The following is a 16,789-nucleotide window of genomic DNA, read 5'->3' on the forward strand; positions in this document are numbered from 1 at the left end:
AAAGGCTGCAAAGCTATAGACAAATGGCTTCAATCCCGTGTCCCGAATTGATCCACTTGCCATCTATCTGAGTTTCATCCAGCATGTAACGCTGCGTGGAGAAGAGGCATGAGCCGGATGAACTGCTTAAGCAGTGGTCAATAAGTCTACAGGGCGTTATTATCGGCAATATGTCACAAGAAACAGGGGCCCTATGTGCTTGCCTGATTGAGAGCCCAGAGCAGCAAAATAATCATCGCTACTCGCAATTTCAAACTCTGCCCGACATTGCTCTTTGCGGCCGCTACTGAACTCACAGCTCCATTGCCTACAGTCTTTGCTAGCTTCATAGTGAAGGGTAGATCCTCGCTCTTCTTTCCCGGAGTTACTGCATCATGACTTTCATCTCCCTCTATGACCTCCATGTCTCGTACTTTCGAAGGGTCGATAATCCAATCTGTGATAGTACTTGTTGCTTCATTCACCTTTTTGGACAGCCACACAAATATAATGCTATGGAGAACGAAGTCTCCGTACTTTCCAAACAGGCCTGTTCGAAGCAATCCTCTCGTGTCTGCTGCGAGCCATATGTGGAACCTTAGATTCCATGTGTAAGTGACCTTCTCGAGCTATTTGTGAAACGATTGTTACTTACTGTAATGTGAATGTCTCCAACGAGATACGTCCGACCCAGGCAAAGCCCGCTGAGTAATAGTTGCGAAGCGTCCAAGTGCTATTTCGCAGAACAATGAAGGCTGCGACAGGAATGAAACTAATGTAGGGCAGCACGGAATTGTACGATGCCTTAGTGTTGACGTGATAGGCAAGAATTCCAAAAGAAGGAAGAGCAAGACCAGCAACAAGAATACAAGTTGCTTGAATTGTTAGGTAGTGTTGTTTCAGGAACCGGCTTCTATGGTCATTGCTTCTTCTACTCACGCTATCCGTAGCCTTGATATAGAATAAGCCGCTCAGCATCCCAAAAGGAACAATATAGCTATCAAGCAAAAGTCTGAAACGTGATTCCTTGAGATCCCAGTTAACCGCACAGCAGCTGTGCAAAAGCCTGAATACTTCCTCAAAGAATCCCGATTTTTGGATTATGAAGTTCACAATCAACGTCGAAACCACGATCTTTGATGCGACGAAGGTGGCAGAGGCATTCCGATCCTTTTGAACATACATGGTCATGTACAGCACGAGGTACCAGAAACTAGTCAGAGGTGCAAAGTAGTAAAACACGTAGTCCGTGTCCATGACGTAGGGGAGTGTTATACTGATGCTATTGAGTCGTATTATGACTGATAGCAGCCTTTTGAGAGAGAAATCACTCCTTTTCAGGAAAAATATGGTGTGGCCATAGCCTGTCATGAAGAGGTAGGAGGCAACCAAAATCCGGACCATTTGGTATATCGGGAGTAGGCTACTTGCTCCCGTGTAATGATAAATAAGTATAAGGATCTGCATCCAACCTTTCCATTCATCTGTCTGGTCTCGGAATAGAATACCTACGTCTTGAAGATCACTCAGTGGCTTCGATTGGCGAATCGTAAAGGCTCCGAATAAGGTGGTAGCGAAAATCAGAGCCAAAAATTCCCGAATGGAAAACTGCTTTTGCGCTTTGTCCCACAAATATGATCGATCCGAGAAGTAGCACAAGCATAAAGCCATTGCCAGGACGACAAATGATTTAGAAGCAGTATGTGGTGGAAGAAAACGTGTCATCGCAAGAGTTCTTCTTGATCTCACAATTCTACCGCTCACTACGATCGTAAAGCTCGCACACAAGCCCACACTCATGACCTGTATCCAATTAGGAGGGGGATATCTGTTGCAGCAAGTCTTGCTGAAGGGATATCTTTGTGGTAAAATTGCGTTACATTTCAGGTTCAGGATTACGTCAACCATTTTGTCCCCAATCTTGTCGACAAGGTGGAGTCCGGAGACATCATAAGCCGTGGGAAATTTGTGATACATGGCGGAGAAGGCTCTTGGAACCGATATAGCGTGCTGAAATGACAGCTGATCCAGGCGCTGGCTCAAGGCTTCCACTCTTGATGGGGTGATCGTTTGGTACCGATCTTCGGAGAGCGATTCGTACCATGGTATTTGCAAGGGTACCAGCAATTTGAGAGAATATGAGTCGACTGGAAAACCTATTTGGGTTGTTTGATGCATGAAGGGAAGCAGAGCACCAACGCTTTCGCTATAGTGCTCTAAAAAGGCAGCTCCCAAGTATCGAGCATGCCACATTCCACCCCCCACCACGATGACTACTGTCGACTGATCCGTTGAATTGGCTTGACTCGCATCCGCTTCGAGCTGCAGCTGTTGCCTCAGTGTGGTTGAATTGAGATATGGGTCCCAGATAAAATTTAGGCCTATCTCCTTCCGCTTTATGAATATGTCGCCATGCTTTTGAGCCCTATGTTGGTCTTCATAGGTTTTTGCGGCGTCGAGCTTTCGAGAAGTAGCCCAAAAGAGCTGCCTGACCGAAGAATCGCCAATGAAGGAGATTTGACGACCTTGAAGGCACTGTTCCATGTCTTTCGCTTGATAACGATGCAGCATGCAACCTGCCGGCTGCCAGTTCAGGAACGACGGGAAGTCTGAAGATGAGTCTGGGTAGTCGAGCCATTCGCCATCGTTGAGCAGTGCTCGACATTTGTGTGGATCATCCCTATCTGCAAATACTTGAATTAGAGGGTACGGCCATGTACCTGCATGTACCTAGGCTTACCGAGGACATAGTGTCGAGTAAGTACGCTGAATACCAGAAGGATAAGCAAGCAAGAGCAAATGTGGTCGAGCGCTTGAAAAAGCGCTGACCCGTGCTTGGAGTATCGCATTGCGTGTGGAAAGTCGAGATCTAAGGTATCGAGGTTGAAGGCCAGAGACTTGATCGACGCGCGTTGACAACACAGTGTGTTGGTGGAGAAGCCAGAGACCCACGAACTCTGCTTGACATCCGTTTCTCCACCTACCACAAGAATACAGGAAGACCAAAAGCATTTTGGACGAAGGAAATAGGACCTCTACGCCAGCCAACTACTGAGATTGCACGAGATTGGCTTACCAATGTTGAAGATCACTTGCAGGTCAACGGTCCCACGACCACGGCCATCGGATAGACCTACGTATTTCATGAGATTCATGCAATTGTCCATCGAAGATGAAGCATCTGCGGATCATAATAACTAAAATCAGCCGGACATGGCCATGGTTGATGCTCAACAATGCTAATTTATACTGCTCATCATGCAGCTAGTCGGTCTTGCTCACACTTCAATGAGTGCAGGATGTGCCACATCTCGCGACTCACCTTGTGGCACGCTTGGAGTCGGATCTGAAACAGATGAAGCTCCTTCTCCTGTGCTTGATTGAGCTGCTTCTCGAGCCTCCTCTGCTGCCCGTTTCTCTCTTTCTTCGCGTTCTCTAATATCTTGCTGTCTTGCCGCTTCAGCTGCTTCCCGGGCTCTGATGTGTCGTTCCGCCACTCCTGGAGCCAGACTGGCCAGAAAAAGTGCCGTCGCCCTCTCGGCTCGACGTAATGTCTGCTGAAACACATTGCCGTTTTGCTGCGCTCTCTCATCAAACATTCTTTGTGCAGCTTCTTGTGGCGCTGGCTCTCCCTGCCGCCCCTGCGCAGCTTCAGGGATGGGCTCAACTCTCCTAGGCTGACGGGTTGGCTGCTCATTTCCTCCCAAAGCAAATAAATTATCCGCATGTCGCCTTATAGGTTCCCACAAGCCACGAAAGGTCCCCAGTTGAGCCAGAAAGACAAGTGTAGCTAAAGAGCAGAGAATCATAGTTCGCGTTAGACTTGCCCCGTGTGTGAAAAAGTACACAAAACCGAAAAGTCGGATAAGAAGCCACAGATGTCCTGCCATTGGCAACACAATACGAGCAAATTCTCTACGTTGCTGTTGGTTTATGAAGGGTGCGTTGCCATTGTCGGCTTGAGCTGGCAATGGTACTATCTGCACAGCATTGTTTTGTCCTTGCTGCACGTTGGCATTTGGCAAAGGCGCTGGGACGGAGTTTACTTGATTTGATTGATGGCCAATTGGGTTCGCCATGATTGAAGCACCTATGACGCCCGACATATTGGGTACGGCGCTTGTGACTGTGGGATGGCTGGCAAAGCCTGGAAAGATTGGACTTGGCCAAGGGGCGGAGAAGGTGCCATTCGGCGAGACAAGGAGCGCGTGGGGCCTCCCATTGGGTGCTGAAAGCAAATAAACTGAAGAAGAACCCGGGTTTTCTGGCGGTCGAAGAGGGATGGGTGCTCCTTGGATTCTGGATGGAGTTTGCACGGAATTCATGGACGGTACTGTGGCAGGGTTGTTCGACGCAGTCTCTGTCGTGTGACCATTTCCGATGCTCGGTGTCCCCCCAGCTGGGGTTTGCGCGTGAGGGTGAGCATTCTGATGAATGTGAAATTGCGTGGTGACATTTGCCGTTTCAGTCCTCGTGAACCACCGCTGTCCATTTGGACCAATATGCTCTCGATATGTTGTATTGACATTCTGGTGAGATGGGAGGTAAGGACCAGATGGAATTTGTTGGCCGCTTAGTGCCGGGTTGACATGGTGCTGTGGTATCAGATTCTGCGCCAATAATCCACTCTGTTGGCCGGACTGCTGAGGCTGTAATGAGGAGGGATTAGTATTAGGCTGTGGGGCCTGGGCTTGCACGATAGGATGATTAGTGAGATTCGCCATTTGAGCTGCTAGCTGCGCTTGAAGGGCATGAAATTGTTGGAACTGTTGCTGCAATTGCGGTGATAGTTGCATCTGAGGTGACGGTTGCTGAACTCCAATATCTGATGGGGTGGTAGAGGGCGTTGATTGAGGCCTCGCATTGACTCCATGTTGAACCTGAGGAACGGACTGTGGTGACTGGCTTGGCTGAGGTGGCGGTGTACGAATGGGGTTCGGAACAGTACGAGGATGAGGATGCTGTGCGGATATGACCAGGTGTAATGTCAAAACTTCATTGTCGTTTATCTTGGAAAGTTTAGCAGACTGCCATGCAATTCCCCAAAGATGCATACCACTGCCTGGCTGAAGACTTCCTTTAAGGTCCTCTCGATTTGCACAATAGGATGACCCCGGTAAATTATTCGCTGCAGAGCAATCGGTGGGTGCGCTGGCGATGCCTCGTGTATAATCCTTTTCAAAGCTGCCAAAGTAGTAGAGGTAGGGAAGTCATTGAAGGTTACAGAAGGAGAGTTCGGGGACAGGATGTGGAGTCGAATTCTGTCTCTCTCTGATGGCACGGAGGCTGAGTTCGGAGTCTGATCCATCTTCTTCAAGTAGATTTGGTCATGAGTACTGAATGGCGTGTAGAGGGCAAATGCATACCTGGCATTAGGATACCGTAAACCCGATGACAATCCTGGAGTCTTGGCGATAGAAGAAGGTACCCCCGCTCACCCAGAAGTCGCCCGGGCCCTGCGACACCTTGCTAAGGCGATATAGTATTAACCTTTGACAGTAAACACCTTTAGGCTACCCTATTTATATCCAATCTTCAAGTATTGATCTGAATATAGCTAATAAATTTATAAAATATGAGAGTATTATATTTTTAGTTAAATTATTATTTACTTAATAAAATAATTCTTAAATTTTTCTAGACTTAGATACTAATTATATAGATATAATTTTTTATTAATTATATTCATACAAATGTTATTTTCTTTGATTTTGAGGGGGGCGAGTTACCTCAGATCACCCACTTGAGCCTAGTTCAGCCCTACCCGGCTTGGCATCCGGTCTTGCACTTACGAGGGTTGTGATCAAAACTCCTGTCCGATTCCCGCAGCGGCTTGGCGCAAAACATCGGACAGGAGTTTTGATCACAACCCTCGTTAGCTAGAGAACAATCAAGAATAATGGCAGATAGAGACATTCCCAGCAGTGACGATGCGCTCCCCTTCGATAAAAAGAAAGGCTTTTGGAACTGACTGGAAGGCAATTCGCGTACTGCTATGAGCGGTAATGCAGTATCAGTCGCTAATTCGCCTGCGTCGACGCGTAACACCGAGATCGTTGACATTGCCAAGCAGGTACAGAAAATAAAGGTCCCAGGTAGCCCCACCGAGGACTCATGCATCTGCATCTGCGAGTAATATGGTTTAACGCTTTCCAAACTTCTACTGGCGACGCTGGTATGTTCTGCCCGCAGCATCAACAACAGTCCGAGTTCAGTCTCTGTTCTTGGTGATAGCACCTGCATGCCCTATCGAGGCCCTTGCGACCACATATCAGCCTGGTACTGTGAGCGCCTCATATCCTCGTGGCACAACGACAATAGAGAATGTCAAATCCTCGAATGGAGCAAGTTTGCGCCGGCGGAACGGCACTTTCCTTACAACCTCGAAAACAGGGGATGCGTCATATCCATCAACCTCAGAAAATGCCTTCGCAAATGACAGATTTGCAGTTGTGGACATTGTAATGCCATTGTTCGACATCTTTCTATTTTGCCTACTATAAAGAAGGACGCGAGATCCCACCAGGCCACCCAAGCGGTAGAGACTCGTATACTTGGATGTTACAGTGCAATGAAATTATCGCGGCGCGGAAATGCATACACACAACCCATCTTCAGCCTCTCGTATTGAAGGTTACGGACAATCTCCCGGACTTGAATAAATGGGAGCGTTTTCGTGCGCGTGGCACGCCTGACAAGGCACATTACTAGTGGTGCTAGTACCCTGCCAATCAAGCCCGTCTATATTCGTCAGGCCCCCTTTCCGCATCGACTTTCATTTCGCTTTGAATCTTTTTGGCGTCGTGACTTCTCGTCAAGAGGAAGTGATGCGTCATCTAAAGCCTGCAGAAGACATGAGTGCAGCCCAAGCCGCGAAAAAACATTGAGGAGTTTTGTTTCCCACCCTTTGGTCACTTGGCTGGGATGCCGTTCCGCTCAAATATGGTTGCTTTGCTGCTCTTGCGTTGATCCACCTCTCTACCTTCGTTGTCCTCTCCATGCTCTTTACTTGCGAACAATTGAGGTCGTCTTATCACTCATTAAGTTGTATCATCAGCACTCGTTAGCTCAATTTGGATGTTCCATATTCTTCTTTGCATAGTCGTAGTCTTCCGGCTACACCTCGCCGCTGCTGCTGCTCTCGGTAAGACTCGATGTCTCCGGAACTGTCTGTGCAAGCACTCATACATTCAAAGCCCAATCGCCTTCTTTCGCAAATACTTCAGCTTCTGTGCCAGCAGCAACAAACCTTAGAGAATGTGGAAAATGCGGGATCGAAGCTCCAGGGGGCGTCCAGCTTGTATACTGGGCTCCTGACAATGTCTCAAATGGCTCGATCCGGACAAACCAGTCTACTTCTGTCCTTGACGGCTTCACTTTGTAAGTACCGTGGTGGAACTCTTGAGATTAAGTCTGACCTGGACGCAGCACGTCACCATCTGTCTACGTAGTATACTCTTCGTTGAGAGCAACCGTGACCTGTGGCGCAGCTTCAACATTACAAACAATCGGCCCCGTATTTGACGCAAAGACGATAGGGTACTCGTCTCGCTTCCTAGCCTATGGCACTCTCTCAAGTCCTGACCAGCGTTGTGACGAGAACGTCGTCGTTGATGGATTCCATACGATCGATTTCTCGTCTCTTTATTATAATCCAATAATCACTTCCACGACAACCAAAGCTGGTTGTCCACCTTACATCAACCCGCGGCTATCACTGCCAGCAGAGCTGACGGATGTCGATCCGTCGTGGAAAAGCTGCGAACCACTCTTTTATGGTGCATTTGATCCGCCAAGGGTGATTGGTCATGCTGATACTCTTGCTCCACCCAAAGATCAGGCTGGTCCGGTGACGAAGGCAGAGCCAGCTACGATTCCCACCCCGGAGCCCAAACCGGTGGCAGTCCCGGCTCCGGCTAACCCGGCTCCTACCCCCTCATCAAAAAAGCCAGATGCACATGCGAATGATCCAGATGACGGGGATGGCGAATCGGCAACCATGACTCCGAATTTCAAGGGGAATGTCTCTCCTGACCAACCAGGTTTGAGTCATGACGCACCTTCTAAGAATTCACCACCGGATGATCACCATCAGCCGCAACCAGCTGGCAATACACCGACTTCTGATGGGGCGCCACCACCCCAGCAAAAGCAAGCGCAACCGGGTAGCAGCGAAGGCGTTCCTGATGAATCAAAGAGCCAGAAGAATGGAAACGGCAACCAAGTGGCACCTGCACCAGCTCCAGCTGCGGCACAAGGGGCGCCTCAAAGTGACCGTAATGAACCCAAGCCACCGACTCACGCTGTGGTTGATGACACAAATCACATCGTCTTCGCTCCAGCCAACCAGCCAGCACCAGCGTCTCCACCAAAAAATCCTTCATCTTTGCCAATATTTGATCCACAATACACAGCGCAGACACCCTCCAATAGAAACGAAAATGGAAATACTAATTCTCACGGCGGTTCTCCAAGTTCGGCGAATCTGATTTCGGGAACGCTTACAGGGAACTCACCTCCCGCTGATAACCCACTGCCCCCTCCAACCAGCATGGTGCCGGACAACGTCTACGATCATCAAGGCATCACTCCAGTAGTCAAAGACGGCTCCTCCTCAGACGCTCAACGTCAACAAGATAGTCCAGGATCACCACAGCAAAACAACCAGCCAGCTCCCGCCAGTGGTTCGTCTGCGGGAACTCCGCACCCAAATTCTGGCCCTGGGTCATCACAACAAAACAATGATCAGCCCCTCACCCCCGATTCTGTCTCCGACACAACCCAGCAAAATCCCAACCACCCTGACTCCAATCCCCTTGCCGCCACCCCCCCACCTTCATCCCCATCAGCTCACCTCGCCCATTTCGCCCTCGGCGGTGCCCCAGTTCACGCGCTCCCCGCATCCCAAGGCGGCGGGCTGAAAATCGGTTCCGCGACCCTATCCCCAGGCACGCAGACGACCATCTCGGGCCTCCCCATCTCCCTCGGATCATCCGGTGTGATCGCACTAGATGGCCAGAGCTACGCTTTCATCACCGCTCCTCGGCCCACCAATCCACCTACACAAGGAGGAGGGGTGGCAGGGGGGCGGGAGCGGGAAACCAAGGCGGAGCAAACGCAGCTTCGGGATCAGTAGTAGCTGGTGGAGGGGACACACGAGCTCAGGCCCAAGTGGACGCGTTCGCTGACTCACTCGCCCTCCCCCCTCCTACCGACGGTACCGACGGGACTTCAGCAGCAGCAAGTTTCACCATCCCCATCCCGCCAGGCAGTAAGCCAGATGTATCAGTCCTCTCCGCCGCACTGCCGGGCGCTAGTATTGCTATCTCGCCGGACGGCAAAAGCGTTAATGTGGCGAACTATCGTCCTCCTCCGACTTCCTCGGGTGCCTCAAATAGTGGCGGCGGCGGCAACCGTGGTGGCGGCGGAGGAGGAGGCGCTGGGGGAGAGAACGGAGGGCAAGGCGTAGCGCTCCCCACAGCCACCAACCTGGGCGCCATAGTAGACGGTGCATTCGGCGCCGTCGAGCCTAGCCCCGCCAATCCCAGCTCTACTGATGCAGCCGGGTCCGGGCAAGACACAGCTAACGTGAAGAAAGCGATCGCGGCGGCGTTTTATCCCGGTACCTCCTCGTCCTCTACCTCCAACTTTATTAGTACACACGGGTCAGCCGGTGACGATGAAGGGGACGACGTACTCATCTGGATCCCCGACCCCGACCCAAACCCCAACTTTGGCCCTGGAGGAGGCTCCAATGACTCGAATCCAGGAGGCGGAAGTGGAGCAGGAGGAGTGAGGAACGGGAAAGCGGTGGCGCAGTCCACCTTGTTATCCACGGCAGGCAGCGTCACTCCGTCCGGGGGGACGATTTGGAATTCCTCGAGCGCGAGCGCGAGCGATATATTGACGAGTAGTGGAGGAGGAGGAGGAGGGGCGCCGCCCCCTCCGGTATCGACTGGGCGGAAAGAGAGCCGCGGAGGGAAGTTGAGGAGGGGTTGGACAGTAACAGAGTGGTTCGGAGGTCTAGTAATTTGGGTGGGGGTGGGGGTTATGATATGAAGGCATTAAGGTCTATGGAAAGGGAAGAGGGGGAGATATGGTAGGGAGGGGTGGGTCAAAGTTATGATCGGCAGCTCAACAATCCAAGACTGGATACTGGAGAGAATATACATATATAAATATATAATGTAATAAGAGCGATGCAAGGTATCACGTTAAGTCCCCATCATTCCAATCGCCTCAGAAGAGGGTTTATGAATGATTAGCGACGTATTCAAAGGAATGCTTTTGGTTTACAGATTGCTCTAGGTAATTTTCTTCATGTCTTTTGTCCGCAAGACCTCCATAATCGGTTCAGCCGAGGCAGAATTTACAATAGGGTCTGCAAGTGATTGGTCTTTCATTCACCCTATAGCCCATCATCCTCTAGTCTCAAGCCTTGCTGTTGGTGTTTCTTAATCCGAATCGAAATCAACATCGAGCGGCTCCGTGCTCTTGAATTGGGCTTGTGGGCTCGCCTTTGACGCTTTTGCTAGATTAGGGGGGATCCCGGGCTTTGAATGGGTTTCGCAGTCAGATCGAGTCTTGTACCAATGGCTTCAGCGAATCTCTCTCGATCCATTTTCTTCAGACGCTGCATATAGCCGGCGAATCTTGATCCTAAAGGAGGGCGGTCAGTATGCTATAGCAAGCGGCAAGCGGCAGGAAAGTGAGCATACCGATATCCAAGACGGTTTGAAAGTGTGAGGCTTGGACTTCAACACCGTCTTGGCGTGCAAGTGTGAGTGCTGTCTTGACGGCGTTACGAATTTGGCGACTATTAAAGTCTTTGTGAGCCCAATTATCTCGAGCTTCTCTCGCCAAAGCTCGCCTGTGATCCTGGGATAGGTGCTTCAAGTCTTTGATGAATAGATACCAGAGTTGCCGCCTATCCTCGACCGAGAGCGGATCTATGCCCAACGTAATGTGTAGACGGGATTGGAAAGCCTGGTCAAGATGAACAAAAGACTATGATCAGTTGAATTAGCTGGCTTACCTCGTCTATAGTGCCAACCCCTAAATCAGATTAGCATTGAACCTGGTGCTTTCAGATGTAAATCTTACGATTTGTGGTCAGAAACAAGACCCCGTTGAAATATTCTGTGAAGGTTAGCGATGCTAGTAACGCTGCTGTAGCTACTTCGTACCTATATTGCGAAGAAAAACTGACAGAGACGTCAACTTCGTTCAGGATGACCTTCAATCTTTTTAAGAGACTCACCAGATACAAGCGCATTTCTTAACAGATTTTCGAGGTTACGCTCGGCGAGGAAGACGTCTGCTTCATCAAGTAGTAGGAGGGCATTCCAACGAACAGCGTAGTCGAAGATGGCGAGGAGTTTCTTCTCAACGGTCTCAGGGTCCGTCCCGATATCGCCTGAAGTCACGGAGTATAGGGGTCTCTCGTACATGTCCGCTACACATTCTGCCGTCAGTGTCTTGCCAACGCCAGGAGGGCCTGGAAACTTCAGTATTGGTCAGCACTGGTCCTGGGCCGACAAACCGTGTAGAAGGATATTCAACCCTTGTCCTTTACCTGCCACAAGATCATTGAAGCGGTCTTGACCTTGAGTAAAATGTTGTGCTACCATGGCTTTCAGCGTCATCTTATACTCCTCTCGTAACACCAGCCGATCGAACGATCTCTTATTGAATTCGACTTTAGCGAGACTATTCACATGGTAAGTCTGCCATTTCTTTGTCCGAAATTCTCCATCACACCAACAACCCATAGAACAGGTACTGTAGGACTCGACGGAACTGCCGCGCAAAATGAAATTGGCTCTTCTGTCTTTGACCAACAAAGTTCGCACCTCGAGATCTGCAGCTTAATTGAATGTCGGTATGTTAGCAAGTATTGTGCGACTTGCGACACCTGTCTGGACCAGGCAATTTCTTTGAACAGCTTTCTCTGAGCTACTTTTGTTATTGCTAGTAGTACTGAACAGGATGCGTATCGGTGTAGACAGCAGAGACACGGCTTACATTTGCTTTTGCTAGCATAGTTTCCGGAGTTACCTTTTGTGCCCTAAGGCTGGCTATAGACGACGTCAATAAACATGTCCCATCAGACCGCCAGGATCTCCTTATTGACAAACGGACAAACTTCAAGAGCCTCTTGCAGACTGCTCAAGAGGAGTTAGATAAGCGTTTTGCGATAGAGGTATCGTCCAGCAAAAAAACCAGGATTTGGCAAAAGATCAAGGCTGGGCTTGAAAAAATTTTGTCGGGTAGTAAATCATTACTCATCGGTCATGGACGTCCTAGTTTCATCTCATCCAGAGTTTGCGGCACTAGCTTGTAAGAATTGACATTCAAATGGGGAGTGATGGTTGACCAAAGCATACAGGGGGAGCGATGAAGTTTTTACTTGCTGTGAGTGTCAATCATCAGGAGCTGAAGGAGAAAATCGTGGATCACCTCGCAGATATTGGAGATCAATTCAAAATCATGGACGGATACATTCGGTTGTTTCCAGAGGCGGACATGGTCGAGCAGGTTGCTGGCGTCTATGATAATTTTATAAAATTCCTTCAGCTCTCCATTGACTGGTGTAGGGAGAATGTATTTGGTGAGGTACCTTTACAAGATCGTTTAATAGTGCTGATCTATTCGACGCCAGTCAAATTCTTCAAAAATGTTGCCCTGCCTTATCAAGCGCGCATCAAGCCAACCATTGATGAGCTGAATAAGTACTCAAAGAGGGTCAAAGACCGCGTGGACGTAAATAATACCTACCGGCTAGCTGTGATGCAGAACGACATATCGGCACTCATTACCAGCCTCGACGATACAAAGAGACTGCAGATCAGCTCACACACCACCATCGCACAACTGCTTCGAGCAATTGCACAAGAGCAGACTAAGAAAGAAGACGTAGGAAAGGTGCAAAGCTCTGGAGACAGCCAACCCAAGAGCCAAAAAAGACTCACATATTCCGCTCCTTTATCTTTAGATGAACCCATGCAGGCCCTTCCAGACCATCAACCTCCTCTCGAGCACCTCAAACAATGCGCAGTGCAAAGCTTACAACTTGAGGTTGATAATTCTTACAACGCACTTGCTCTTCAGGACAAGCCGGAAGTCAAGTCATGGTTGAAGAGTCGAGAATCAACATTGCTTTGGATTGACGGATTCGCCCATGCCCGCGCAAGTAAATGGACAACCGAGTTCTCAGTCGATGTTATGCTCAAAGCAAAAGAGCAAGGAAGTATTGTGCTCTTCTACTTTGCCGATATAGCAGCAGAAACATATGGAGATCCGAGTGCCACTTACTTCGCACTGACAAAGACCATCATCAATTCCTTCGTCGCGCAGCTCTTACTGCAGTATCCGTCCCTTGTTCAAGCGCAAAGAGACTGGTTGACAGCTCAGCGCTGGGCTCACGCACGAGACAGCACGAAGGGTGCATGGGCGGTCTTGCAACATCTGCTGCACTCGCTCGCAAACAAACGAGGCATTCTATATATTATGCTTGACAGTATCGATGCCCTAGATGCGGACAATAGTAGGTCGAACAACCTCGCCGCCCTTTTACGACGAATGTCCGCTCTGGTGACCCTTTCTCCTGCACGAGGAAGTGGTTTATCAGGTTCACGACTTGCCTTGAAAATCCTAATTACCACTACCAGTGGCACAAAGCATACAGTGCTCTTTCCATCAACAGCATCTTGCGGACCTCACTCTCACACTTTGATCCGTGTTCCGCAGACTTTCGGCCAACACAATATCCCTCGAGTTCCTGCTCACCAGCACAAACCCCGCTTGAAGCGCCTTGTGCGTTTGCCAGATTCTGACGAAGAATTTGGATTTAAAGCGGCGGATAGCTTTGAATTTTCCGATGAAGAAGGCTCAGAAGACATGGCCTTCAGTAGCGATGAGGAGGTGAACAATGAATCGCCCAAACATGACAGTCATCTTGTACTGCGAACTCACCTCTCCTTGAGGACGAGCCGGGTAATTTTAAGAACTGATGACCGCTTAGACGAGAGAAGTGCGACGCTGTCTAGTGAAGAGTTGGATTTCAGTGACGAAGAAGCTTCTGGCAGAGCAGAGGATCAGGCGAATGCTGAAGACATCCAATTTTCGTCATCGGACGATGAAAGATAAGCCCGTCCTTTCGATAGCCTCATCATGATGATCGATACTATTTTGCGTCAGAACCGATTTTCTTCGTCATTTTATGCCTCGTCGCTGTTTGTTTCACAGCCATACATGCTTTGCTAAGCATTTGTTATCCAACAAATAATTGAAATCCATGCACAAGATTCAACGTGATCGTCAAGTTGTGTAATCGGGTACAAAGAAAGCAGTAGCTGAGGCTGTAGTCGGATGCATCCTCGATAGCTTCTCAGGAAAGAGTCTCTCTGATTGAGTGGGGCTTCGAATTTCGCTTCTCCACTTGCCCAAATACATTCTCTCACCATCAAACCAGGAAGGCTATTGCGCAGTGCAGTGTAGGCCTTTCCAAGAATTTTTCTACAAATCGCAGAAGACAAAGGGTACACGGGTATGGTTCGTGTTGTGTTGGTCAAAGGAGGAACATGGAATGTGAACAAGGACTAATTTATTTTTTTCTTGGCATAAAACTGAGCCTACCTTAAGACAGCGTTAGTCTTTCTTAAGAGTAGTATTACTCCCCTTATTTAACGTACCTGAATATTATGTAATAACTTTTAAAGAACTTCATTCCAAATTTCAAAAGGTTGAAAAAAATACAGAAAAAAACATTATATATATAGGAAACTTTTAGATATTCATCTATAGTAGTAAACATAGGCCATTTAGGGTCCCATCTAATAAAAACTAAGGTATATTTAGGGCATCATTCAGTCGTCTTGGCACGGTACGTCACACTAAGTTGCCCATTTTGCTTCTCTCCTACACCAACAATGCAAAAATGCAAGCTTCCTTTCCACCGGCAGTGGTTACTTGTGACAAGTCGAAAATATGTCTGTCCTTCTTGTCGGGCTCGTTTCTCAACTTCGACTCGAAAACATGATTCGCGCCCTTTTGGTACCCGTCTTCGAGCAGCTCTCAGGGACACCAAGATAGAATGGAAGCCAATTCCAGTAGGGCTTGGAATTGCGTCCGTCGGTGCATTGCAGCTGTATCGTATACAAGCCAGGGAAAGGAGACGGCAAGAAGAGGAGGATCAGGCCAAAGACGAGGCAAAGACCGCCGAAGATCATTCAAAGCACCCGCCTAGGAAGCGAGAGCGTATACGTCCAAGCGGGCCATGGTATGGCTAATCCAGCGCTCTCGACATCTGAATTTTAACTAATCACGAGAAGGCAAGTCCAAATAATGTCTACGTTGCCCCTCAAAGGACTCTCACGGCTATGGGGCCGATTCAACGAATTAGAGATCCCATACTACTTGCGTGTACCAGGTTTTCGGCTCTATAGCTTCCTATTCGGTGTCAAGTATGTATGAAAGAGACTCTCAAAAGCTTATACTAAAGCTTCATAAGTCTATCGGAAGCTTCTGAGACAGATCTACACAACTACAATAACTTAGCATCCTTCTTCTACCGGAGTCTGAAGGCTGGAGTTCGTTCAGTCGATCCAGATAGCTCTGCTCTGCTTTCGCCTGCAGACGGAAAGATATTACAGTTTGGTACGGTTGAAAGAGGTGAAGTTGAGCAAGTCAAGGGTGTGACCTACTCGTTGGACGCACTCTTAGGTCGGGAAACCTCAAGATCAACAGTGGTCAAGGAACATATAGCAGACGATGAGAAGGACAAGTTCAATGACAAGGAGGCAGAAAGGGCAGACGAAGAATTCGCAAAGTTAAATGGTATCTCCTACACGCTGCCAAATTTATTCTCGGGGCCAGAGTCTCACGAGAATTCCACATCCATCGATGCATCGACGAACCCTAAGTCCTCGTCAGAAGCAGAAGTACGTGCCGATCTTGCCCTGGGCGATGGCAGTAGCAAGTCCTGGTTCTCGCCCAAACAGAGGACACCAACAACGCTCCATTACGTTGTAATTTATCTCGCGCCAGGAGATTACCATCGATTCCATAGCCCAGCGTCCTGGGTCGTGTCTATCCGTCGGCATTTTGCAGGGGAGCTATACTCCGTGTCTCCATGGCTTCAAAAGAAGCTGCCCGGCCTCTTCACACTCAACGAACGAGTTGTGCTTCTAGGTCGGTGGCGTTGGGGTTTTTTTAGCTTTATTCCAGTCGGTGCGACAAATGTGGGCTCAATAAAGATAAACTTCGACAGAGAGCTTCGCACCAACAGTTTGGTAACAGATACCGAGGCGGATAAAGCTGCTGAAGAGGCATCAAGCCGAGGTGAACCGTATTCGGGCTATGCTTCTGCAACCTATATGGAAGCTAGCAAAGTTTTAGGGGGTCACGCTCTGAAACGCGGCGAGGAGATTGGAGGCTTTCAGCTTGGCTCTTCAATCGTCTTGGTCTTCGAGGCACCGACGGGAAGTAGAAAGAGCCTTGACGAAGGCTGGGACGGCGGTGCGAGGGGAGGGGGATGGAAATGGGCGGTGAAGAAAGGCCAACATGTCAATTACGGGCAAGCCATTGGCCATGTACTTGAGTGAGCCCCCAACATGGAGGACGTAACACTCAGCTCAATTGAATGCAATCATTTCAGGAGTATCCTAGCATGCTTAAACATGTAGCAGCCCACTTCAATCTCAACCAGAGGATCTGATGCTCCTGGCACATCATGAGTGAGCTTCTACTACAAAGTAGGCGTGACTTAGTACAACGAGGAACGGACTCTCCTGAGGCAACGGAAGTGGAC

The 16,789-nt window shown here is 49.1% G+C and overlaps 5 protein-coding genes across 5 annotated transcripts; 3 read left to right on the forward strand and 2 right to left on the reverse strand.

The window, feature by feature from the left end:
• Window positions 1-191: 191 nt before the first annotated feature.
• On the reverse strand, window positions 192-5,287 carry KY384_006513 (uncharacterized protein; the record flags this gene model as incomplete). The annotated part of the gene is made up of 5 exons (XM_044815007.1): window positions 192-608; window positions 919-2,663; window positions 3,056-3,112; window positions 3,302-4,988; window positions 5,036-5,287. The coding sequence occupies 5 exons, from the start codon at window positions 5,285-5,287 to the stop codon at window positions 192-194; spliced, it is 4,158 nt and encodes a 1,385-aa protein (XP_044668107.1).
• Window positions 5,288-7,056: 1,769 nt separating this feature from the next.
• KY384_006514 (uncharacterized protein) lies at window positions 7,057-9,775 on the forward strand (the record flags this gene model as incomplete). The annotated part of the gene is made up of 5 exons (XM_044815008.1): window positions 7,057-7,123; window positions 7,176-7,359; window positions 7,408-9,055; window positions 9,145-9,601; window positions 9,636-9,775. 5 exons carry the CDS (start codon window positions 7,057-7,059, stop codon window positions 9,773-9,775), a joined length of 2,496 nt encoding a protein of 831 aa, XP_044668108.1.
• A 735-nt stretch (window positions 9,776-10,510) lies between these two features.
• KY384_006515 (uncharacterized protein) lies at window positions 10,511-12,021 on the reverse strand (the record flags this gene model as incomplete). Its single annotated transcript, XM_044815009.1, has 6 exons — window positions 10,511-10,638; window positions 10,698-10,965; window positions 11,015-11,034; window positions 11,240-11,476; window positions 11,522-11,705; window positions 12,004-12,021. The coding sequence occupies 6 exons, from the start codon at window positions 12,019-12,021 to the stop codon at window positions 10,511-10,513; spliced, it is 855 nt and encodes a 284-aa protein (XP_044668109.1).
• A 354-nt stretch (window positions 12,022-12,375) lies between these two features.
• On the forward strand, window positions 12,376-14,155 carry KY384_006516 (uncharacterized protein; the record flags this gene model as incomplete). The annotated part of the gene is made up of 2 exons (XM_044815010.1): window positions 12,376-13,974; window positions 14,033-14,155. The coding sequence occupies 2 exons, from the start codon at window positions 12,376-12,378 to the stop codon at window positions 14,153-14,155; spliced, it is 1,722 nt and encodes a 573-aa protein (XP_044668110.1).
• Window positions 14,156-14,909: 754 nt separating this feature from the next.
• On the forward strand, window positions 14,910-16,583 carry KY384_006517 (uncharacterized protein; the record flags this gene model as incomplete). The annotated part of the gene is made up of 3 exons (XM_044815011.1): window positions 14,910-15,259; window positions 15,312-15,443; window positions 15,491-16,583. The coding sequence occupies 3 exons, from the start codon at window positions 14,910-14,912 to the stop codon at window positions 16,581-16,583; spliced, it is 1,575 nt and encodes a 524-aa protein (XP_044668111.1).
• Window positions 16,584-16,789: the final 206 nt, after the last annotated feature.

The sequence above is a fragment of the Bacidia gigantensis genome (assembly GCF_019456465.1).
Source record: "Bacidia gigantensis strain McMullin 20006 chromosome Unknown contig_249, whole genome shotgun sequence".
Taxonomy (NCBI): domain Eukaryota; kingdom Fungi; phylum Ascomycota; class Lecanoromycetes; order Lecanorales; family Ramalinaceae; genus Bacidia; species Bacidia gigantensis.